At 39.2% G+C, this 24028-nt stretch overlaps 4 protein-coding genes across 7 annotated transcripts in view; 1 reads left to right on the forward strand and 3 right to left on the reverse strand.

Moving 5' to 3' along the window:
* The window catches only part of nf1a (neurofibromin 1a), a 63903-nt gene that overhangs the window by 23803 nt on the left and 16072 nt on the right, over window positions 1-24028 (forward strand). For all 4 annotated transcript variants that reach the window (XM_052576515.1, XM_052576516.1, XM_052576517.1 and 1 more), the window contains 11 exons: window positions 35-193; window positions 355-452; window positions 906-1052; window positions 1204-1350; window positions 1488-1598; window positions 17666-18098; window positions 19083-19423; window positions 19798-20000; window positions 20527-20720; window positions 20936-21076; window positions 22348-22627. In XM_052576515.1, the coding sequence (XP_052432475.1) occupies window positions 35-193; window positions 355-452; window positions 906-1052; window positions 1204-1350; window positions 1488-1598; window positions 17666-18098; window positions 19083-19423; window positions 19798-20000; window positions 20527-20720; window positions 20936-21076; window positions 22348-22627 (2254 nt within the window). The remainder of the gene's footprint in view (window positions 1-34; window positions 194-354; window positions 453-905; window positions 1053-1203; window positions 1351-1487; window positions 1599-17665; window positions 18099-19082; window positions 19424-19797; window positions 20001-20526; window positions 20721-20935; window positions 21077-22347; window positions 22628-24028) is intronic.
* LOC127972763 (collagen alpha-2(IV) chain-like) lies at window positions 1969-4971 on the reverse strand. Its single transcript, XM_052576524.1, has 2 exons — window positions 4894-4971; window positions 1969-2926 (listed from the first exon to the last, which is right to left on the reverse strand). The coding sequence occupies exon 2, from the start codon at window positions 2910-2912 to the stop codon at window positions 2016-2018; it is 897 nt and encodes a 298-aa protein (XP_052432484.1). The 5' UTR covers window positions 2913-2926; window positions 4894-4971; the 3' UTR covers window positions 1969-2015.
* omgb (oligodendrocyte myelin glycoprotein b) lies at window positions 6266-10666 on the reverse strand. The gene is made up of 2 exons (XM_052576523.1): window positions 9095-10666; window positions 6266-7890 (listed from the first exon to the last, which is right to left on the reverse strand). The coding sequence occupies exons 1-2, from the start codon at window positions 9106-9108 to the stop codon at window positions 6711-6713; spliced, it is 1194 nt and encodes a 397-aa protein (XP_052432483.1). The 5' UTR covers window positions 9109-10666; the 3' UTR covers window positions 6266-6710.
* On the reverse strand, window positions 11025-14690 carry LOC127972761 (protein EVI2B). The gene is made up of 2 exons (XM_052576521.1): window positions 14589-14690; window positions 11025-14198 (listed from the first exon to the last, which is right to left on the reverse strand). The coding sequence occupies exons 1-2, from the start codon at window positions 14606-14608 to the stop codon at window positions 12662-12664; spliced, it is 1557 nt and encodes a 518-aa protein (XP_052432481.1). The 5' UTR covers window positions 14609-14690; the 3' UTR covers window positions 11025-12661.

Genomic DNA, 24028 nt, shown 5'->3' on the forward strand with positions numbered 1-24028 from the left:
TCTTTCCTCTCATTTGCCTCATCCGTTTATGCAGGTGGTCAGCCAGCGGTTTCCACAGAACAGTATCGGTGCAGTAGGAAGTGCCATGTTCTTGCGCTTTATTAACCCAGCTATTGTATCACCATATGAGGCAGGCATCCTAGAAAAGAAACCTCCACCTCGCATCGAGCGTGGCCTCAAACTCATGTCTAAGGTGTGGAATGTCATGTTCGTACATATTATACATAACTTTTCATTTCCATCATCTGTGGTGAAGTGTTTTTTCAAAATGGCAAGATTAAATGTTTATTTATAGCACAACACTGGGCCCCACTGCAAAATTTTTTATTTGTACAATGTTTCTTTTGTTTTCAGATACTCCAGAGCATTGCTAATCATGTACTGTTCACAAAAGAAGAGCATATGCGGCCCTTTAATGATTTTGTCAAAAGCAACTTTGATGCAGCCAGAAGGTATGTTAGTATTTGTTTGATTCTCACATATTAGATCTTTTGTTTCTCTAGTAGAGATTTTTTGATGGATCAGTTGGAAGGCAAGAAATTGACCTATTGAACGATATACTTGTCACTTGCTTCAAATTGTGATACAATCCTGAAAGATTATAATGCTACTTCTCAGTTCCCAGTTAGAGGCATGTGTTGTAAGAGTATTTTCAGAGAGCTCTGTATTGAATACAATTTGTGCTAAATTCTGAATATTTAACCCTGAAGTTTTAAATGAGTAAATGTGTAACTTTGCCCATGTTTATGCAAGCATATTTGTGTCTTTAAAACTTGAAGATATGGACTACAACCCAAGACAGTTGACACAAGACAGTTGTAATTTTATTAGGTCTTGAAACACAATGTTTTCAACCCATCAAGTCCTTCATGGGCTTCAAAATGCCTATTTTTTTATTTTGGCAGGTTCTTCTTTGATATCGCATCTGATTCTCCACCAAGTGACTCTGTGAATCACAGTCTATCTTTCATCAGTGACGGCAATGTTCTTGCCCTGCATCGTCTCTTATGGAACAACCAAGAAAGAATTGGCCAGTATTTGTCCAGCAACAGGTAAAAGTAGCAAAGAAGGGCAGGGTATTGTTTCAAAAGCACTGTGAGACTAAATTGACTATTGACACCAATGGTGTCTACTATCAACTTAGTGTTTCTGGAATATATAGACATGATTTGAACAAAAATTTTAATTAAACTTTTACCATAGGGACCACAAGGCAGTGGGCCGCAGACCATTTGACAAGATGGCCACCCTCCTGGCGTACCTGGGCCCCCCTGAACATAAGCCAGTAGCTGACACACACTGGTCCAGCCTCAACCTCACCAGCTCAAAGTTTGAGGAATTTATGACAAGGTCACTGTTCATGTTTTTTTTATATTCTCTTCAGATTTAACTAAGAAATAGCTAATAAAATTATACAAGAGCTTAAATATATATATTTTAAATTAAATCAGAAGCCCTAATTCATATTCTGACTTTTTTTTTTTAAGGCATCAAGTCCATGAGAAGGAGGAGTTCAAAGCTTTAAAGACGCTCAACATCTTTTACCAAGCTGGCACGTCAAAGAATGGCAATCCTGTCTTTTATTACATTGCTCGCAGGTAGGAACTTTAGGTTAGAATCATGATATATCGGTATAACTTTGGACAGTTTTTAGGAATATTTGCATACATGCACAGAATAACTGCAGAATTTTGGTTAATTATTGATGTGCAAGTTTGTAGTATGTCATTTAATTTAAATGACAAATAAATACACTTTAAATAAATAAGTGCAATCACTCATCCTTAACTGTGATGCATGTGTTATGTGGTTTAGCAATGTTGGCAACAAAAACAGCAAAGGTATTTCATCTTTATTCTTCATTTGAAACCTTCATATTTACTAGATTTTTAAAGCAATCAGGTATTTATCAGAATAGAAGTATCATAAATCTGATAGTCTGACATTAAAGTGCTAGTGACTTGTGCAGGGCCCTGTCCCTGTAGGCTTTAGTCACAAACTAAGTGAGATGATAATCAGATCAGCTGAAAGATTTTGAGAACCATAGTAGTGTAGAACAGAAGTCCAGGCAGTCCCATTGGTAAAAGAGATGCTGCAACAGAAGCAGTGGTTTTTTTGCTGGTAATTGATTTGCCAGTGGTGGTTGATGTGGTGGTGATGCCTGAGACACTTGAGTTCGCTGGTGCACCCGTGATTCCTGACACACTGGTGTTCCATGGTGCGCCCGTGATTCCTGAAACACTGGTGTTCCATGGTGCGCCCGTGATTGCTGACACACTTGTGTTCCATGGTGCGCCCGTGATTGCTGACACACTGGTGTTCCATGGTGCGCCCGTGATTCCTGACACACTTGTGTTCCTTGGTGCGTACGTGATTCCTGACACACTTGTGTTCCTTGGTGCGTACGTGATTCCTGACACACTGGTGTTCCATGGTGCGCCCGTGATTCCTGAAACACTGGTGTTCCATGGTGCGCCCGTGATTGCTGACACACTGGTGTTCCATGGTGCGCCCGTGATTCCTGACACACTTGTGTTCCTTGGTGCGTACGTGATTCCTGACACACTTGTGTTCCTTGGTGCGTACGTGATTCCTGACACACTGGTGTTCAATGGTGCGCCCGTGATTCCTGACACACTTGTGTTCCCTGGTGCGCCCGTGATTCCTGACACACTTGTGTTCCCTGGTGCGCCCGTGATTCCTGACACACTTGTGTTCCTTGGTGCATACGTGATTCCTGACACACTTGTGTTCCCTGGTGTGCCCGTGATGCCTGATGTGCTCGTTTTGCCTGTTGGGTCCATGGTGCTTGGCATGCCCGTTGTGGCCGGTGTGTCTGTGGTACCTGACATGCTGATATTTGTAATTATTACAGGTACTAGTAGTAGTAGGATTTGAGTTTTGGAAGCCATGCTCGCGTCTTTCACTGTTAAGCAAACAACAAATATAAAGTTATAGTGGTCCACTTCCTTTTCATTTGTAAATGGTTTTTTTGTTGTTGTCATATGACACATCCCAAATTAGCCAATATCATTCTACATTTTGAAACTATCACCATCACAATATTAACTTCTATTCAAGTTACATAAAAACTATCATTTTTAGTGCTGTCAGAATTAGTGTTTTTATTGCATGAGATTTAATTTTTTCAGTTTACCAAATTAAAAATATTTAACGCAAAGGTGGAGCTAGGGTTGGCCACCCCACTCACAACTGCTTAGGTCTCTTTTTTTTTTTTTTTTTTTTTCTTTAGAAGTGCATTTATTCAGGCGAACAAACATCCTTAGGTCCATATCAAAAGAGAAAGGATCAGTGTGTGTGACCCATTAACAATACTAACATTTGTTTCCGGGAGATTTTACATGCAAAAGAAGCAGCAAACAACAGAACATGAGGAATCACATGTTCATCATATCGCATTACTCACCTGCAGCGCTTCTGTGTAACGAATAAATAGGCCTATACGAGAAATATATTTTTACTTTAATAAATTAATAAAATGAACGAAAAACGCAGTTTGGGTTCATTTTTGTGTTGCACGAAAGGAAACAGACAGCAGAAAGTGGCATCCTGTTTTTCTTTGGACTTATTTTACACAAAGATTTGTTTTTATTGTAACTGTACACAAATAAAGGCAAACAGTTTACAATTCAGAATATCTTTGATTAAAAGGAGCAGTTGCTTCCACTTCCAAGAGATTGCACTAGTGCTGCATGTGTGGACACAGTTGAGCTTTGGTACCTTAACAATGCAGCATGTTCATTATCATAATAAAATTGAGATAGTCAAACATATGTTTGAAAACCCCCCACATTTCTCAGTTAAATATGTAGTAAAATCAGTGCCGTTATTACCATACCGCCGCAATGTTATGCAAAATATATTGGATATTGGAACGCGAGTGAAGTATATAATAAATAATATTTTGGAATTCAAATATATTGTGTATACGAAAACATTTCAATTTGTGTCGTGTGAGAGAGCCAACGCTGGTTTCAGTTTCGTGTTAACCTAAATTAATTAGTTTTGGCTTTTTATTTATTTTATTTTTTGTGGAGTGAGAGGAACTAAAATAGCCAAGTTATGTTTACAGTTTATTATAATGTTTATAAACATTTTGTTTTGGCATTAGGCCTATTTCTGAATGAAATTATCAAATGCGACTTATACATGACTATACATTTTTTTTCTCTCTCTAAAAAACACAATATTTTATACGCGTAGCATATTTTAATCATGCAACAAACCTCTTTAAATATTTAGATATATTACTGAAAATAAATAAATTACTTTTTAAACCATTTAACTGATTGTACTAATCGGTCAAAATTCTTAACTGTTAACCGGTTAAAATGAACATCCCTAATTCATCTAAATTTAATTTAGAATTTTGTGTACGATAACTTCACTTTTACTTTATGCATATTTCTTCTGAAGGGCACATGTAAATATGACATGAATTATAATGGGCTTATGTGAAGATTGTTTTAAGTTCACTTAAATTAGATTTTTTTTTATGTTAAAATTGATATCTAAATTATACAATAATGTTGAATGGCTATAATCAATGCTTAAATATTAGGAGGAAAACTATTTTATAGAGACATCAATAGTATTGGTATCAGTGATACTCGCCTTCAGTCATAAAAAAAGATGCCATTAAACAAATATTCAAAATATACTGTCTTTGTTTTTTATACATTAATTTGAAGATTGAAAATTAACATCGAAGTATTATAAGTATAAGTAGGTTTATTTAAAAACTTTGTCAGCAAGTCTAATCACGATTAATTTAAGAAAAATGTGCTATTATATTTTTTTAAATTGATTGACAGCACTAATAATTTTTGAATCCTATACTTTTATATAAAAGTATAAAATAGTCATATTTACCGTTTGGATGATTGCTCTCTGCGTCCACTTGATTCTCTAGGAGGATGTCAGTGTGAATGCCAAAGTAGTGTGCTATCTTTTATTTGAGTATTACACCTTAAAACCCTACACCCTTGCAAGAGGTGGAGCCACAGAGGTGTGTTTTTTTTTGGAAAGAGGAAATGCATTTATTTTTTTTGTTTCTATCTCTTAAAAGGATAGTTCACCCAGAAAGGAAAATTCTGTTGTTGTTTACTAACTTTAATGGTATTCCTTTTTTTTTGTTATTCCAAACAACACTGGACGTCATTGTGTTTTATTGTATACACAAAATCACTTCTTTTTTTTTCTTTTTTTTGTTCAACGCAGTCATACAAGTTTGGAACAGGGAGGGGTAAATGGTAACAATTTAAATTTAGGGCAAACTATTACTTTAATTGATGCATCTTACAGGCACTGATGTCCCACTTGACATCTGTTAGACTTTTGTAGTATGATATTAGGGAACATAAATTGTCAATGATCTTTGATGAAATTTTTTGTTGATTTTTAAATAACAGGATGGAAATGTAGTCTTCTACATCAGTTCTAATTGATTCATCAGTATAATTTATTTTTATTCAGGGAAAATTTGTGAACACTTTTTAGTTTATTACATCTGCCATGAGACTTTGAGCAGGTATAAAGCCTTACAGTAGTTTTAAGAGGTATCAGGTGGTAATATGTTGGTCACTAATCTGGGCTTCCTATGTCAAAGTGAAATATGATGAGAACAAGCTTGCATATCAGGTAAATGATCATACTCGAAATACAAAAGCAGCTTTACAAAGAATGGTGCTTTATAATGCCCCTAGCGAGCAAGCCAGAGGATATGGCAAGTAGAAGCCCACAAGATGTAAAGGTAGGTGAGGAAAAAACAATTCTCAGTTGGGTAATCCCCTCTGCTTTTTACAGGCACATATTTCAACAGACTGCTGAGAAAACATTTAAACTGTCACCAAATACATCAAGGAAATTATTGACTTTTTAAAGCAAGCTCTGCTGTATTTTCAAAGAGTGCTGGTGCCAACTATTTTCTGTTCAGCACCAGCTTTGTGCCTTTTTTTTTTTTTTAAGCAGAAGGAAAATCCTCTTTATGGAGCATTGGCATTCATTTGATCTATTTACTATCCTGTGCAAGAATGTAAAATGGCTGGCCGAGGTTGATGGTTTTCATATATCACAGAGAGGCAAAATGGGATTTGTGGATTTCCGGGGAAACCAGAAGTTTCATTTAGTCTAAACCTCTCTTGACATGGACTGTCAGCTCTGCTTTGCTGTGTTTAAGCATTCGCCATTTTCCAGACTCACTGCAGGGCCTGTTGACTTTATGTAGTTGTAATAAAACACCATGGATTTTCCAATTTTATTCTTATTTCAGAAGTTAAAGGCAGCATGTCTATACTCATAGAACACATCCGCTTTACACTTTAACTGTTTTGTTTAATACATAATATAAACAATGAAATGCACAAATCTCTGTCAATGCTCAAGCATTACACTGGAAAGAACATTCAATTTTCCTCATTAAGAAACTGCTAATTGTAGTGTACTTATACGCATGTCCTGATGTTGATATGTGTAAGCCATACAGTACTCAGTCACATTATGTAGAAGACAGTACGTTTATTGGAAGCAGGCAGAGATTGCATATGTTGAGAAATGCTCAAGAAGGTAGCCAGAACAATGTGAAAATGGAAAACTAAGAGGTAAGTCTCTAGTTTTGCATTCTTTGTGGATTTTTTTTTTTCTTCCAGACTCATGTCAGCAAGTCTAGTTCAAGAGATTGTTATGCAGAATCAGCAAGCACAGTGGATGGCAACTGTAAATAAAAGGCTCCAAATGGTGATTTCAAAGCTGCATATGTGGATTTGACGGCTTGTGCTGCGAGCTCTGCTGGGAAGAACCTTCTTGGTGCTACGTGTTCGGATTGTTGTGCTTGAGTGTGTGGACAGGCTATGTGGAGTTGATGTGAGAAATCCCCCACCCACAATCAGAACCTGCTCGCCTGGCCCAGAGGAATTAACAGCGCTTGGATATTGACCCACATTCAACTGGGCTGACTTGGACAGGTACCCAGATGTAACTACCTGCATGGGTGCTCGGTGGCCAGGATGACGAGCGCCGGCACCCAGCGGCGGCTCTGTGAATGCAGCTGAGTGCCAGGTTCTCCTGTTGGCCAGGTGGGCTTCTCCACACGTAGGCCTTGTGTAGCAGGGACAGCCCAAGATCTTTGCAGGGGTCTGTTGCATCCAGGTCAGCAGATGGTTTGTATTTTCCTCATCCTCACAAGCCCAAGGGTTGTCTCCAAGTGTGAGGAGCTGCAGTCCATCCAATCGACTGAAAACACCATTGCTCAATGAGGTAAAACGATTAGCATGCAGGTAGAATCTCGAAAGTTTGGGAAGGCGATCCAGTGAACCAGGCAAGATCTGCAGCAAGTAGTTGTGAGAGAGGTCCACCATCTCCAGATTGTAGGGCATGTTTGTCGGGACAGTCCAGAATTTGTTATGACTAAGGTTGAGAGATTGGAGATTGGACAATGTGTTGTTAATTAAGACCACTCGTTCCAGCAAGTTGTGTGACAAGTCCAAATTCTGAAGGTTCCAGTGGTAGGCCGTATCGTTCTTCTCCAGTTGACGGATGTAGTTTCCAGAGGCACGTACATCCCAAAGCGCTCTTGGCAGACCAACAGGAAGGTGGTGCAGATGGTTATACGAGATGTCCAGAGTTCTTAAGTGGTCAAAATGGTTGAGAAGTCCATCGAGATCTTGGAGTCGGTTATGTGACAAGTTGAGGAAATGAATGTTGTGCTGCAGGCTGTCAGGAAGTATAGCCAACCCTCGTGCAGAGCAGTCCACAGCTCTATGGCCTCTGCTACAGGTGCACATTGGAGGGCAAATGGTCAGCACACGCACCCCAAACAGAAGAAGGAGCAACAGATTAGTCGGCATGGAGGCAGGTGTGGTGTGGGCTGTCCTGTTAAAAAGAAAACTTGTTATAAACTTGCTCTTTAGGTTTTGCTTTTTTTCAAGATAAATTAATTGGCATCCAAGCTAACAAAGATACACCAAAGCTGGAGATTAGTGGATGGGTTGGTCTTCCAGTTGGAGTTGAGACTCAGCCCTTCTACTAATGACTAAAAAACAAGTCTGTTCATCGTCCAGGAAATGTTTACTGATCTTAAACCTGACTATAATTAATTTCATTTTGCAGAGTACACCTACTAAGTATTGTTCTAATGTTTGTCAACCATATTGTCATTTGTTCTTTACAGGCCAAATCAACTTTTTTAAGAATGAGAACCTCAGTATTCTCAAGATTTTATATCTAGGTCGTATAAAGATTCTTGGGAAATGTATCAATCCATTTGAACTCTTTAGGGGAAAGAACACCCATACTTTTGGATGACATGCCCATTACACCATATTTTTGGGAATTAAGCAGTACTTTTCAAAGACTCATGATTTTATGTTTCCTTATTCACCTGGAACAATGCATCAACAAAGTACGGACATCATTCCATAAGGAAAATTTCATTTATTTAACTTTATCTGTCCAATGCACTGTTAATAACAGGTCTCACTGTTACCACCCATACAGAGCCACTCAGTTCTCTCTCTCAGTGGGTCTGTGCTAATAGCTTGAGCCACTGCCAGGAGTTACCCTGCCATGCTGCAGCACTGAGGTGTTAGCATTTAGCAGTTGCTACATCCTGTATCCCCACCCCCTCATTTTTGTAGGGCAGCTGGGGACAGCGTTGCACAGTACCTCTATGCATGTGCACATCATACAATGCTCTTTTCCGGGAAGTTACATGTGTTCTGGATTGTTACGTCAGTGTGCAGGAAAAATTGAACATGAGATTAAAGCCTGAATCATTACTTCAGTAAATCCATTAGGAAGTCAATCTCAAGTGCAGTGTTTCCCAGTAGTCTAAAAACCTAAAGTTACCATTAGAAAAAAAAGTGTGCACATGCCAGAAATTTATGTGGGGGAAAGTATCTTGTGCTCTGATGGAGGTGTCCCTGTTTTTTTTTTTGTTTTTTTTTATATAAAAATGCTCTACTGCAGACTCACTCTGATCTAACATCGCTCTGCATTTTATAGTTGAGCATATTTGGTAAGCCTAACTGTGAGTTAAATGCTCCTTATTCTTGTCTGAATGTCATATATTGCTTACCTGATCCCTTCCATTACTTTGTGAACATGTCGTTGTCCGTTCTGACCTCTCTTTCCTGTTCCCCCTTTTACCTAGAGCAGCAGAAGGTGATTTTGATTGCTTGCTGTCTTATATGTTTTCCTAGTCGGGGTCCACGTTTCGTCTTCACTGTCTCATGCTCCTGTCCGCTTTCGCTCTTGTTCCCTTTCATCTACCCAACCCCACCTTTTCCTATCATAGGCAGCCAAGAGTTACTTTGGTTTAGAGTCTCTCTTAGCCATTCCCCTGCATTTCCGTTCATCCAGGCATGGTCATGCAGAGCGGTTGCACCCCTGGTTAGCCTCCACTGCTGCTGGCTGCCCACTTGCTTCAGTGATGTCCGTGAGAGGAGGTAGAGAGGTAGAGAGAGAGAGAGAGAGAGAGAGAGAAAGGAGGGACCAAGGGAGGGAGATGAAGGATCATCGAATGGTGGGGAGGGGGAGGTGGCAAAATGCAGCACAGTGTCGACCCATACTGCTGCTGATGATGTGTGTGTGTGGTGGGGGGGATGCTGACTTCAGTCTTTTATATTACAGATCTGCACACACCACCAAATCATCTCCCTGATTTTTCTCTCTCGATCTCTCTCACACTTTTTTCCTCCTGTAACATGTCATGGTCTGTGTACATGCCATATTTAGAAATCGCATTACTCACACAGCCTGATGCTTTGATTAAATGAACCCAGGCTCCGTTAGGAAATGAGTTAATCTGTGTGTGACGCAGCTAAATTCAGAAGACTGGGTGACGTGGTTTAGTGTGCCTCTACGGCCATGTCCTCATTTAAGGGACAACTGTTTTTGTTGATGCACTCTTTAATTTCATTCTTGAGGATTCATTTCTTTTATCTTGTTGAGTTAGAGTATATTGTATGAACTCTACTCTGTTTGGCAGGATGTATTAATGTTTCAAGTTTTTAGTGTTCTTAAAGTGCGGTTGCACATCATATGAGCACCAATGAGGTGTGAATGTAGCCCTGGAACAAATCAGTATAGCAACACCAATCAAATGCGTGGACACCTGCATAGCAGCACAGTGAAGTTTGGAGGGTTTGAGTTATTGAATCAGAAAACCTGCAGCAGCAAATAGTACCAAAAAGAACTGAATGCTGTCAGGAAATTAAAACCTTATCATAACCCTAACAAAAAAGTACTATAGCTTTACCGTTGTGTGGTCTCTCAATTGTATTATAATAATAATAATAATAATAATAATGTTGTTGTTGTTGGTATCCCACAAACTAGTAGTTTAAAAGTAATTGTTCAAGTTACCACTGAACTCTGGCTGAATTCCAAAAGATGAAGCGACTTTTCTTGAAAATAAATCCGTAGGCAGAAAATAGCCTTGTGGTCTGTTTCCCCAATTTGACTAGCTATGGCGTTTCCTCTCTCACTTCTGCTGCAGGTGGTGCACAGGCCCTGCATTTATCACTCTGCTGAAGACACAGCATACTACTTGTACTAACTTCATACCTTTCTCAGTAGTAGGTCTTCAGGTCTGCTGATCCCTAGGTGCAGAGTGTTAGTGTTGGAAACCAAATTATTTTCATGATATTCGGTTCAGTTAAAGGTTCTTGAATCGCTTTTTTTGTTTTTTTTTGTTTTGCAGACTAAATATTGTTTTAATGTAGTCTGAAAGTCTTTAGACTGCATCTTTCCACTGAAGTTTGTGAATTACCCTCCAGTGCGTATTACTGATCCTATAAATATATATATATACTGGTATATATATATATTTTTTTTTAATTTGTGGTATTAAACAGATGCATATTATTAATAATAAGCATCAGAGTTTAGATGAGCTTTTGATGAACCCCTCTTAAGGTGCTCATAAGCAAAAATATTAGCCGACAGTCCTGCAATTAACATTTAGCCTTTTTGTTTTATAGCTGAAGGAAAGAAGGACACAAAACTGTTGTTGCAACACTTTGTATTTTTAGAGTGAGCTGCAATTGGGTCTGTTATCTGAGAGTTCCTCCCAGTTTGAAGCTCAGACATGCTCCCAGTAGCTATAGCAATGCAGTAATTCATTCACAAACTGGCTACATTCCCTCTTTCTCATGCAAACACTTAAGTGCATAAGAACAAAGACTGGACATGCTGGACATACTACCCGAGCTAGCCATACATAAGCTTTTAGCTGTTAAAGTATTAAAATGACAAAAGCGTTGACATTTTAATGACCTAATGAAATCAGAATTGGAGTTTGGTAGCTTTTAGTTCTACACATGCTGGTGTACTTACACTTACCTTAAGCAGATATACAGATTTAAAATGTACAAGCTCGCTCTCCTTGGAAAATCGACCAAGAACTGCAGTGTCTAAACCTGTTGGAAGGCCACTGTCCTGTAAAATTTAGCTCCAACCCTATTTAAACACACCTGAAGCAGTTGAACAAGATCTTCAGGCTCAGTGTTAGAGCTGGTTTGAGCTAAATTCTGCTGGACTTTGGTCCTCCATCAACAGGATTGGACACCCCTGACCAAGAATATGGATGAGTTCACGTGGACTACACATCTTTTTGACTACTCAGATTAGGGCTGTGCAAAAAATTGAACGTGATTTTCATGCACATCTCATCAGTAAAGACGCTCCTGTGATTAGAAGTATATCTCCAGCACGTGTGCTCAGATTATGGTTTCCAGGTTTTCACAACAAATCCTGCCCAGCTGCTTCTCAAAACTAGTCCAAAATTGCGTTTCCAGGAGGTTCCCCGATAAAAAATTGCTTTCCGGGGTTAAAATGTACGTTTTATGGCATGGTTGCCTTGATAAAATTAGCATTTTAGGGTCTAAATATCACGTTATTGGTATTGTCGCTTCGACCCGCGGACATGAAAAACTACCACAGACTTGGGAACATTGGTTGGCATTTGATACACAGAGCCGTAATTCACTGAAAATCTACACAAAATCGATTTTAAAATCGGTGGCGATTCTTTGTCGATTTTGAAAGCGATTTTGTGTTAGTTGTCGTTAGACTACGGCTCTTGTGTAGTAACTGCCGCTCCACCTGAACCAGTGTTGCCAAGTCTGCAGTAAGTTTTTCGTGTCCGAGGTTCGAAGCTACCCCAATACCAATAACGTGATATTTAGCCCCTAAAATGCGAATTTTATTTACAAGACAACCATGCCAAAAAAAACCCGTATATTTTAACCCCGGGAAGCAATTTTTGTTTTATCTGGGAACCTCCTGGAATTGCGATTTGTTGTGAAAACCTGGCAACCCTGATCTGAACACACGTGCTGGAGATTATACTTCTAATTACAGGAGCGTCTTCACTGATTAGATGTGCATGAAAATCGCATTAGATTTTTTTCACAGCCCTAACTAAGATTCTCTCTATGTAAAGCTGACATTGATTGACAAGTTGGATATCATGATTAACAATTGTGACAGTTGTCGCTAATAGAAACCACATCCTCTTTGATATGTCCTGGACATTTGGTTGTGATGTTTCAAGGTTGCAAGCAGTTGTGTTTACATAATTGTTTGATTTTTAAAAAGAAAATATGAGTGTGTTGGTTGGTTTGTAGATCGTCACATGACATTAGGGCAGTGGTGGAGCAGGTGGAATAATCCCACCATCTGATGTTTGCAAAGGTGCTGCTTCTTCTGAAAGGGAATCAAGATCTATGGACACTAAAGGTGGAGGAGGTTTAATTACAGTATCCGGGTCAGAAGACATAGATGCAGTGAGGTCATCAGGCTGCTTAGATTCTTTGCTTTCCATCACAGTTTCTTGTTCACTTCCTGATCCAGCTGTTTTGGTATTAGAAGAGTCCACAGGTTCTTGACCTTCCTGGATTTTGTTTTCTTCTGTCTCCATTGAGTCTCGAGCAGCTGTCGGGTCCCCATTGGGGGCTTGGACCTCATCTGGATTTTGTCTGCCAAACGTGCTTCCTTGCAGGATGTCCCCCATGAGAACATCCTCACTTGAGTTCCTCCCGAATGTCAGGTGTTTGGAGAGCCGTTGGGAGATGTATCTGGACATGTGGTTGAAGCCCTGTCTATTGATGGCCTCGGATTCCTCTGTATTAAGCAGGTTCGGTTGAACGTCGCCATCCAAAAACGGTGAAGGTCCGGCCCACTCTGAATTTTCTAGCTGCTTTCTTTGGATTTTGCGTTTCCTTACCAAGATAAAGATAATGGCTATGAACATCAAGACAAACGTGGTGCCAATCACACCCGCCACAACAGAACCTGGGTTTGTTTGCTGCTTGTCTTTTGATGGAGGTGGACTTAGCTTTTTGGTGGTCTTTCTAGTGGTCGTCAACATCTTTTTTGGCGTGGTCAAAGATGAAGTCTTACGCTCAGAGGCTTGAGTGCTTGTCCACTTGTCTGTGACTTTTTTCCCCTCTTTGGTTTTTGCATCTTTGCTCGGTTTGAAATCTGTCACATTTGCTATTGCGGAAGTGTGGGCATGAGTCATTGGGCTTGGTTGGGTTGAAGTCTCCATTGTGGCCTGGGCTGTTGGAAGATCGCTGCTATCCATGACTGTTTTATTTGCTTGCGCATCATGGAGCCCAGTGATATCAGAAGTAGAAGGTGTTTCTTGAGTGGCTTTCTGTGTCTCATAAAATCCACTGCTTGTCTTTTCCTCAGGTGAAATGTCTGCCCTTGTGGCATTTGGTGTTTTTGTAAATTCTGTAGCATTCTCTGTTTGAAAAACAGATGTAGTATGTGGTGTCCGGGAGCTTTCTGTTGGTTTTTGTTGTTCCTTTTGAGTTACCTTGTCCTGCATTTGCGTTTGAGGGTGTGTCGACATTGTAGTTAAGTTGAGTTTGTCATATTGTACATTCCTCCTTCTCCTTGATGTCTCATCTTCACCTTTGGCTGTCATCAGCCTTATCTCTTGCTGCTCCGAGTGACTCGTAAGTTGTCGCGTCTGAATGCTTCTTGAAAGCGAAACCACATTTTCTGTTCCAGAATCAGTAGTGTAGTCCCTCAGTTGTGATGCATTTTCTTCTGTGTTTGTTACCACGGTATTCTTATTGCTGGTCGTTAAATGGCCATTTAGACTCCATGGTAGAGAGAAGAGCAAGACAAGCGTGCAAAGAGTAGTCCTCATGGTGTCCTTAGAGAACCTTGCCAAAAAAATACATTTTTGCACATAAGACTTAACAGACCATTTTATTTCCCAAAATTCTTATAGGCTATATGTAGCATGCTCCGATTAAAACTTTTATGTTTTTCTTTTTTATATAAGCGCTCAAAAAGGCAACACCTAATGTTTGTGTATACAAATGGTGCACAAAATCTGTAAGTGAATAATTGGTAATGCAGACTAACAATGGTAAAAAAAAGTAGGTTTTTCATTTATTTTACAGTCACTATTGGACAACTTCCAACACACTGTTTTCTACTGTTTTTTGTAGTGCCATGTTGTTACTTTAAATGCTAAATACATATATGCTTAAATGTTTTGCTGTGCAGTATTAAGTAACACTAGACAAAACAGCAGAATATTTACTTACCCAGGCATCCTCTGAAGCATTTGTTAAAGACTGAAGTATATAGAGATGAATACGGAACTGTCACTTCACTTGACAGGAAATGAAGCTGTGAAATGGCTGCATTCGTTTTTTTTTTTTTTTTTTTTTTTTTGCTAATAGCAGTTTTTTTTTCCTGAGGAAAGAATCTGTGGTAACAGAGTATGAAAACCAGAAGCACTTTTTTTTCTTAACTCTGTTCTAAGATATGAGGCTTGTTTTTTTAAAGGTATGTTTTAAAGCATTGATGTAAATTTTTTGAACAGAACAGTTATTATCTTCAAATTTATCTGTAAGAATAAGAATTATTTGTAGAGCATAAGCCATCTAAAGGGAAATTATCTCATGTCTCTTTTTTTGTCATCTTGGAAAGTTGAACACCCACATTTCAACCACCAGTAACACCTTCAAAATCTGCCAACTACGTTAACCGTAGCATTGCAACACTTAGGAAATATATAAATCTGGTTGTAAATGATAAACAGAACAAGCATTTTTGTCATTAGCATTTCATTTTATTTTATATTGAGATGTCAGTGTTTTGATAAGGAAAACCTGCTCATTGTTATATGATTTTAAGGCTGTGTGGTATTGCTTTACCCATTTTAAAGCAAAAGTGTGTGATTTATTTTTTCCCTGCTATATATTTGGAATCAAATATAAATTAGCCATTCATAGGTTGTTTCATCTTCACTGTTTCAGTGACTAATGGCAGTTTGGTGACTAGTGGAAATTACAGTAGAAATTACAGCACACAGTTTTAAGCCCATGTTGTGGTCTGCTATTTGTGCACCAAATATAGCGTTCATCTATTTCGCTTCCATCTACAGCGAGTAAATGTGCTCTTCGATTTCTGGGTAAATGCTGCTGCTTGCCATATTAAAAAGAACTGCCAAAATGTGAGACAACGCTGATGTTAAATACCAATTTCACAAAATATACAATCATACACAGAACTTTCATTTACTTATCGTCCTTGTCATCATCACTAAACATAACATCTCCAGAGCTGTTTGAGATGAGAAAACTGCAGTGACCTCATCTGTGACCCATCAAATCCATCTAATATTACAAGAAATCTCCTTTTAACAGGATGAGCACAAATTGTAGTTAGTTAAACAGTAACTAAACCTTGTTAGGCCCCTTGTAACTGGGCTTAATTTTTTATTGCAGTAGATGTTGAAGACATTTTTTTTTTTTTAAAGGCAAAATAGAGAAGTAAAATGCCTGACATCAGAGCCTAGCACACAAAAAATCTCTTGTACTTTACACCATCAGAGGCATATTCTCCAAACTTATGGGATCTATGCAGGAATCCCTGGAGGTTGAGCTCTGCATGGCTGTCGGGATGCTCTCGGAGTCACCGGATGCGTTAGAAGTGGTGATGTATTGGCTCGGCCCTGCCGCGCCATCATGGATCTCTTCCTCTTCGCCGTCTGTCTTTACCTCCTCCAATAGAACACTGGTTTCGCATGGACCCACTATGCCGCCCTCTCTTCTCTCGTTACCCCAGTAGCCCGATCCACTCACCAGGTCTGCATTGCTTCGGGATGGACGAGGGGCCCGCTGGTGGCGTTTCAGGCTTGAGACGGTACATGCCAACACTATGGTGGAGGTTAGAAGGATCAGGATGAGGCCACCAGCAATTGCTGTTGCAATAAAAGCTAGCTGGGCAGTGATAAAACAGCTGATCTCAGCGGCACCGGTTGCAGGGAAATTAGTCGACTCTACAGAAACGTTGAGGACTCCGTGCTCAGTGGAGGTGTTGTACATCAGTCCGTCTGTGGTCTGCATTGTCACTGTATTTTGAGATCTGCGTAACAAACAAACACCATTATTCAACAGGTCATGTCCTTGTGAATATTCTATAGTAGTTAATTTAGTTTTAACCAGGCATGATGCAGTAAGTTTCCAATAATAATCAATTTGTCTGTTTAAACTTAACTTAAAAGGCTTGGCTAATGAAAAAAAAAAAAAATTTTTTTACAATACCATTTAAAAGTTTGGGGTCAGCAAGATTTTTTTTTTTAAGTTGTTAATTCTTTGATTCAGCAAGGATGCCTTAAACTGATTGTGTGTGACAGGAAAGATATTTCTATATATTTTAGTTTCAAATAAATGCCTTTACTAAAGATTTCTGAATCACATTGGATCATGTTTCAACAAATATTAAGCAGCACAACTATTTTCAACATTGATGATAATAAGAAATATTTATTGAGCATCAAATCAGCTTATTGCAACGATTCCTGAAGAATCGTGTGTCTGTAAAATCACATGGAAGATTATAATTAAATTTCAGCTGCTTTACCTGTTTTTCTGTATTTTTGATTAAAAAAAAATTACAGTTTTGATGAGCATAAGACTTTTTTCCAAAAACATACACAATTCTCTCCAAACCCAGTCTTCTGAATGGTAGTGTGCATAATTTAACATGAATCGCGATGATTTTAACTAGTGTATATGGATTTTAAAATGCACCAAATCTTTAGTTAAATTGAGTTTTAAAACTCTTTACCCACATTAACTGTATTATAAAAACATTAACAGATGTAATGAGTAGTTTGTTTTCCTAACTCTCAATTACACATTAGCTTAACAGATAATTGGTGAACTAATAAGTACTTACTAAAGTAGATATAGAGCCTTTCCTAGGGACCTATCCGGTGAGGGAGAGCTGGTAGATGATGAAGAACAACCTGAAGCAGTGAGGCTTGATATATCGTCATACAGTACACAATCACTTCCTGCCCCACTCGCTTGTTGATGTTATTTAAGTGTTCTTCAGTTGAGATGCTCTTGACCTGTGGTTGCAACAGTAGAAAACAGGGCTATATTTGATAAACAGGTTTCCATTATGCGTAAGCAGTCGAAAGTTTGCCATTTAAGGGAAGTGTTACAGACCGCCGATGTTTGAAATGACTAATGCATCGTTGTTTTTGGCATGTATACAATTTTAGACATTATTCTTAAAATACTCTTCTCAAAGATGAACAGTGCATTGCCTTTAGAAGTAAAAACGCATTCAAATTCAAAATATCATTGTTGTTATTTCTCTTTAGGTTCAAAACCGGACAAATCAATGGGGATCTTCTGATCTACCACGTCCTTCTGACGCTCAAACCATACTATGCCAAACACTACGAGATCGTAGTAGACCTCACCCATGTAGGCCCCAGTAACCGCTTTAAGACGGACTTCTTGTCCAAGTGGTTCGTGGTCTTTCCAAACTTTGCCTACGAGAATGTGGCTGCCGTGTACATCTACAACTGCAACACCTGGGTACGAGAGTACACCAAATACCACGAGCGACTACTGACTGGCCTCAAGGGGAGCAAGAAGCTGCTGTTTATCGACTCGCCTGCACGCCTAGCCGAACACATTGAACCCGAGCTGCAGAAGCTGCCTGCAGCCACCTTGGCATTGGAAGAAGACCTCAAAGTGTTTCACAATGCTCTGAAACTGGCGCACAAGGACACAAAGGTGTCGATCAAGGTGAGAGTTTATAAACTTAACCCATATTAAAGCCAATTAGAATTTTCATGTTATGGCCTGTAACTGATAAATGGATAATACCAAAGTTATATTTACTATACTGGTCTAAATAATTTTATATAAGAAATTACATAAATAATATAGAGCCCTGCACATGATATGCAGACAAAAATATATTTAATATATTTATCATGTCCAAGAATAGAGTATCAATTACCACCAATTAAATTGTATTAATTAAATCCCTCATTTTAGTTAAAATAGTGGCTACAAATTGTAAATTCGTTCCCATGTTTTATTAATTTGTGGCAAGGTTGTACCAATTTTTCCCTCATTTTGATTTAAATGAATGAGTCAACAAATTAAGTCTTAATGGGAACAAATCCTTAATTTGTGTTCACAATAGGCACACACACAAAATATATGTATAAATAAATATATGTAATTTCTCCTATATGTCATGTGCAAAGCTCTGTAAAATTATGTAATAATAAAACTATGCATACATTTTTTTATACATTTAAAAAGAATTTGCTTTCAACGCTACAAATGAATTTAAGCATCACAATATTGTATTGTACAATATAAAAATGGATATTAATTTTGAGATTTTCAGAAAGTGATGTGACATACAGCCAAATATGGTGACCCATGCTTAGAATTGGTGCTCTGCATTTAACCCATCCAAAGTGCACACACACAGCATTGAACACACACACACACCCAGAGCAGTGGGCAGCCATTAATGCTGCGGTGCCCAGGGAGCAGTTGTTGGTTCAGTGCCTTGCTCAAGGGCTAAGTCGTGTTATTGCCGGCCTGAGACTCGAACCCAGAACCTTAGGGTTAGGATTCATACTCTCTAACCACTAGGCCCCAAAGTGTTATTAAATTATTTGTGTTTTTAAATGTAAACTTGTATGATATTACAACCTAAAATGTAAATCCCAGAGTTTTACACTCCTTTTTCTGGCTCATTCAACCTAGGTGGGATCAACAGCTGTTCAGGTGACCTCGGCTGAGCGAACACGTGTCCTGGGACAGCCTGTCTTCCTGAACGACATATACTATGCTTCCGAGATCGAGGAGATATGCCTGGTGGACGAGAACCAGTTCACACTGACCATCGCTAACCAGGGCACCCCTCTCACATTCATGCACCAGGAGTGCGAAGCCATCGTTCAGTCCATCATCCACATCCGCACACGCTGGGAGCTCTCTCAACCAGACTCCATTCCTCAGCACACAAAGATCAGGCCTAAAGATGTTCCTGGCACCCTGCTCAACATCGCCCTCCTCAACCTGGGAAGCTCAGACCCCAGTCTAAGGTGAGAAGTTCACTTTGCATGGCATCTTGGGGGATTGAGTTTTAGGCCATGCTCAGGCTGTTTTTCAGCCTAACAACTTGATGGTTTTGGGGGAATGGTCCAATGCATCCCGCTGTTGTTGTTCTGACAATGAGCCTTTTATCTGCAGGCTTCTGTCTTTGTTTTGGTGAACTGATTAGAAATGCTAATACTGCTGCTTTGTGTCTTCAGTTCAACTGAGGCGGCTCTTGAACTTGCTGCCGTTAGAACCAGACAGAACCTGTTATTTAAAAATGAAATTCCACTTCAATTTCCACAAAAATAGAAACTAACATATTCATGTAAATTATTGCTTCTGAAAATGACTTGCTCTTAACTAAAAACTCCTTCAACAGGTCAGCTGCATACAACCTCCTTTGTGCCTTAACCTGCACCTTCAACCTGAAGATTGAAGGCCAGCTTCTGGAAACATCTGGCTTGTGCATCCCAGCCAACAACACCCTTTTTATTGTGTCCATTAGCAAAACACTAGCAGCTAACGAACCCCACCTCACTCTGGAGTTCCTGGAAGAGTGCATCTCCGGCTTCAGCAAGTCAAGTCAGTGTCACATACAAACAAAGACTCATCATTTTGCACTTATTATTAGAGGGTTTGGTGTTAGTAAGATTTCTTGTCTTATTTTGGAAGAAATTGATACTTTTATTTAACAAGTAGGCATTAAATTGACTTAAAGTGACTTTTATTAAACTAAAAATCTTGGTTTCAACATAAATATTAAGCAGCACATCGTTAATAAGAAATGTTTTATAGTAGCAAATCAGAATATAAGAATGATTTCTGAAAGATTATGTGACACTCAATACTTGAGTAATGACTGCTGAAAATTTGGCTTTGCCATCACAGTAATAAATTACATTTTAAATGTAATATATCACAATATCACTGTTTTTACTTTGTTTTTAGTTCAACTAAATGCAGCCTTGGTGAGCCTAGGAGACTTCCAAAAAAAAAAAATCTTACTGATCCAAAAACAAAAATATTTAATTAGGTTGATGGTCATTGCAAAGCACCATTTCTGTGTCATTTGTTACAAAAATGTTGTGTTTCCTTTTGGGTGCTTTAGGCATTGAGCTGAAGCATCTGTGTCTGGAGTATATGACTCCTTGGCTGCGTAATTTGGTGCGCTTTTGTAAACACAATGACGATGCCAAACGACAGCGTGTAACGGCTATCCTGGACAAACTCATCACTATGACCATCAATGAGAAACAGATGTACCCTTCCATACAGGCGAAGATATGGGGCAGTTTGGGTCAGGTAAACCTTTCAGACAATTGTAACGTTTCTCCTAGTTCTATTGAAGGAATTTGATTTTGTGAGTTTATTCCATCCAAAAAGATTCAAACAGGCATTACATTGACAGATTCCTTCAAACTCTAACACCCCTGTATATTTCTATAGTAATTCCGCCCGTGTCCATAGAAACTCGCAACTCAGCAGTTACAGAATGCACAATTTTTTGTCGTTTATAGATCACCGACCTGCTTGATGTGGTGTTGGATAGCTTCATAAAGACTAGTGCTACTGGGGGTTTGGGATCCATCAAGGCTGAAGTGATGGCTGACACAGCTGTAGCTTTGGCTTCAGGAAACGTCAAGCTGGTGTCCAGCAAGGTAAGCACTTACTAGTCACCATATTATGTGAATTTATGTTTATATATTATTTATTATTTAGTCTGATGCTGTTCATAAGATAACAGAATGTAGCATCTCAGTTAGTTTGTACTGAAATACTAAATCTTGCTGCATTGCTGAAGTGCAATGAAGTGAAATTATAGGATATTTTATAGGATATATAAATATTTTATTTATTTATAAAGTTATCAATTTGTTCATCCCAAGATGATTCAAAATGCCCCAGAACAGCTCTACTTGTATTGCATGCATTTTTGCATAATTTCATCCAATTTGTCTCATTTGAAATGTTTGCTTCTGTTTAACACATCATGCAATATTCAGTTTACTATATTCAATTAACCATTAAACCAATTTTATTTCTTGGTAGCATATCTCTAAATGTCCTGCATGTCTTTTAGGTTAATTTCTAGCCCACTAACACTCTTTAAAACAGATTTGGACTTACCGCTTAAAGTGTTTCTGGCTCTTGTGTTCCTGAATCATTCCTCTTGTGATCTTATCCAGGCTGACTAGCTCTTCTGCCCAACATCTATTATCCTAAGTGTTGTGCACAAATGTCCAATTTGTATGTGTGTGCACAGACAGACAATAGTCAGCCAGCGGGGCAGTCGCTCCTATTATATGGGCCACTGTTAGTCATTACGCTCAATGGACGTCATTGTCAGACACTTGGGCAGAGGGAGAGACACATTTGTGAATTGGATAACTTAAGCCCCTTGGTTTTTATGATTCTTGATTGATGCAGTTACCATATTAGATATTTTTTTTTAGTAGTTGAAGATACTTAGTTGTTTTTCCCAAATTCCCAGCTATACTGAAAAGCTAAATATTGTTTGGTTAACATGTGCCAGCCACTGCTGATGTCACAGCGGGCAGCACAAGGACAGGCTTTGTCCAGTTATTGCGTCTGCTTTTTCTAAGACTCATATGGCAGCTGGACTCCGAGGTTAAATGAGGGACCAAGTATAATCTTATTGAGAGAGAGCAGATGATGTTTAGGTGCATGTCACAGAGTGAAAATAAAAAGCACACTGTCTATATTTGTTTTTATTTTGGAGTAGTTTCTAATTTGTGGTTTGTTTGAAATTATGAGTCCAGTCATTGCTAATTTTGAAAGCATAAAATTGTTAAAACTGCCTTAGCGATATTGTTCAAATTAGCACTCAGACTAGTTTTCATCAGTGACTAATTGAAATAAAGCTCATATTGGTAATGTAACCGCTAGTTTCTTTCTTTATTTCTCTCAGGTGATTGGCCGGATGTGTAAGATCATCGATAAGACATGTCTGTCCCCCACCCCCACCCTTGAGCAGCACCTGATGTGGGACGACATCGCCATCCTGGCCCGTTACATGCTCATGCTCTCCTTCAACAACTCTCTGGACGTGGCCGCTCATCTGCCCTACCTGTTCCATGTCGTCACTCTTCTGGTGGCCACCGGCCCGCTGTCACTCCGAGCCTCAACGCATGGCCTTGTTATCAACATCATTCACTCGCTCTGCACCTGCTCACAGCTCAACTTCAGCGGTGAGAAATAATTCAAAAAATTAACATTTGGTCATCGAAGATGTTGATGAGATTGTTTTTTCATCCGAACAGATAATTCTGTTTATTTAGCATTACATCACTTGCTCATCATAGGCTTGTTAATGGGTGCCGTTGGATTATAAATCCATAACATCCATAAGTAATCCACATGACTGCAGTCCCTAATAGATATTTTGTGAAGGGAAAAGCTGCTTGTTTGTTACAGATCCATCAAGATATTTTTATCTTCAAACCGGTGTTTCTGGCTAATAAAGTCCTCTAATCATAATATTGCTTTTGTAATATAGAATTTACAAATGTTTTTAACAAGTTTATAAGGAATGATCTCAGTCCCACTTCATTTTTTAAACTCATGCTTAAGTACTGCTTATGGCAAATATAGTTCAACTACATGATATCAAAGTTAAATCTAAGATATATCTGAATCTCTAACCGTTTAAAACCTGAATAATAACAAAAAAATTATTTCTTTTGCATAACATCTGCGTACAAAAAAAAAAAGATGGCGCCTGTGTGTTTGGCATGCCGTCTGCAGCTCTCGTGTTTTCTTCTCTTTCTGTCTGATGTGTCGTTTACCTGTTGTACGCGGCTGGTGTACGCCCGTCAAGCTCTCCTAGACATCCGCACCTCCGTTGGGGATTCATACGCGAACTTTCACACCGTGGACGTGGAATGCCCACTTCACAAACCGTACGAGCCTCCCCAAACTATCTTCCTGCTCGATATCTGCCGGTGGCCGCTAAACACCGTGCGGAGAAAGCGAAGGAGGAAACGAGGTTGCGGCGGAGGTTACATGACGAAACTGAAAGCTTATTTACTAGCTGACATTTCGTTTGGACGCAGATCTGCATTATGGCACCCGCGGGACTCGGTTTACCGATGTCTTCGTCCTGTTTTCCCTCTACATCTGAGTCTTGCCACTCAGGTTGATCTCCGCAGTGTTGGCCGACTTGCCCGGCGGAACGGAGTAAATCACGGAAATCTGCGCTCATTGAGAAAAGCGCCGTCATCTCACGTGTCTATTCCTCCACCTAAGTTGGCGCTAATAAACGCCCGCTCCGTGGTGAATAAGACCTTTTTATTAAACGACTTCTACTAATCACATAACTTGGATTTTATGTTCATCACAGAATCATGGATAAAGGTCGATGATTTAACTCCCTTATCAGAACTGGTTCCAGCAAACTGTACATTTTTTAACTCTCCTCGTCCTAATGGACGCAGGGGTGGGATTTTAACTATTTTAAATAACTCTCTCTCCTCACGCTGCTGGCTGGTCCCTGCAACAGCCTTCCCCAGCTTTGAAACTCAGCTTCTCCACCTAGATTGGAATGGTCCCATTTGTATAGGGGTGATATACCGCCCTCCACTCTTCACTAA

Source organism: Carassius gibelio, chromosome B15 (genome assembly GCF_023724105.1).
Source record: "Carassius gibelio isolate Cgi1373 ecotype wild population from Czech Republic chromosome B15, carGib1.2-hapl.c, whole genome shotgun sequence".
Taxonomy (NCBI): Eukaryota; Metazoa; Chordata; class Actinopteri; order Cypriniformes; family Cyprinidae; genus Carassius; species Carassius gibelio.

Bases quoted from the DNA above. Each gene is read 5' to 3' on its own strand.
- LOC127972763 (XM_052576524.1), bottom strand. From the start codon at position 2,912: ATGGCTTCCAAAACTCAAATCCTACTACTACTAGTACCTGTAATAATT.
- LOC127972761 (XM_052576521.1), bottom strand. From the start codon at position 14,608: ATGCTTCAGAGGATGCCTGG. The intron at 14,199-14,588 runs GTAAGTAAATAT...TTTTTTGGCAAG, and splicing joins ATGCTTCAGAGGATGCCTGG to GTTCTCTAAGGACACCATGA.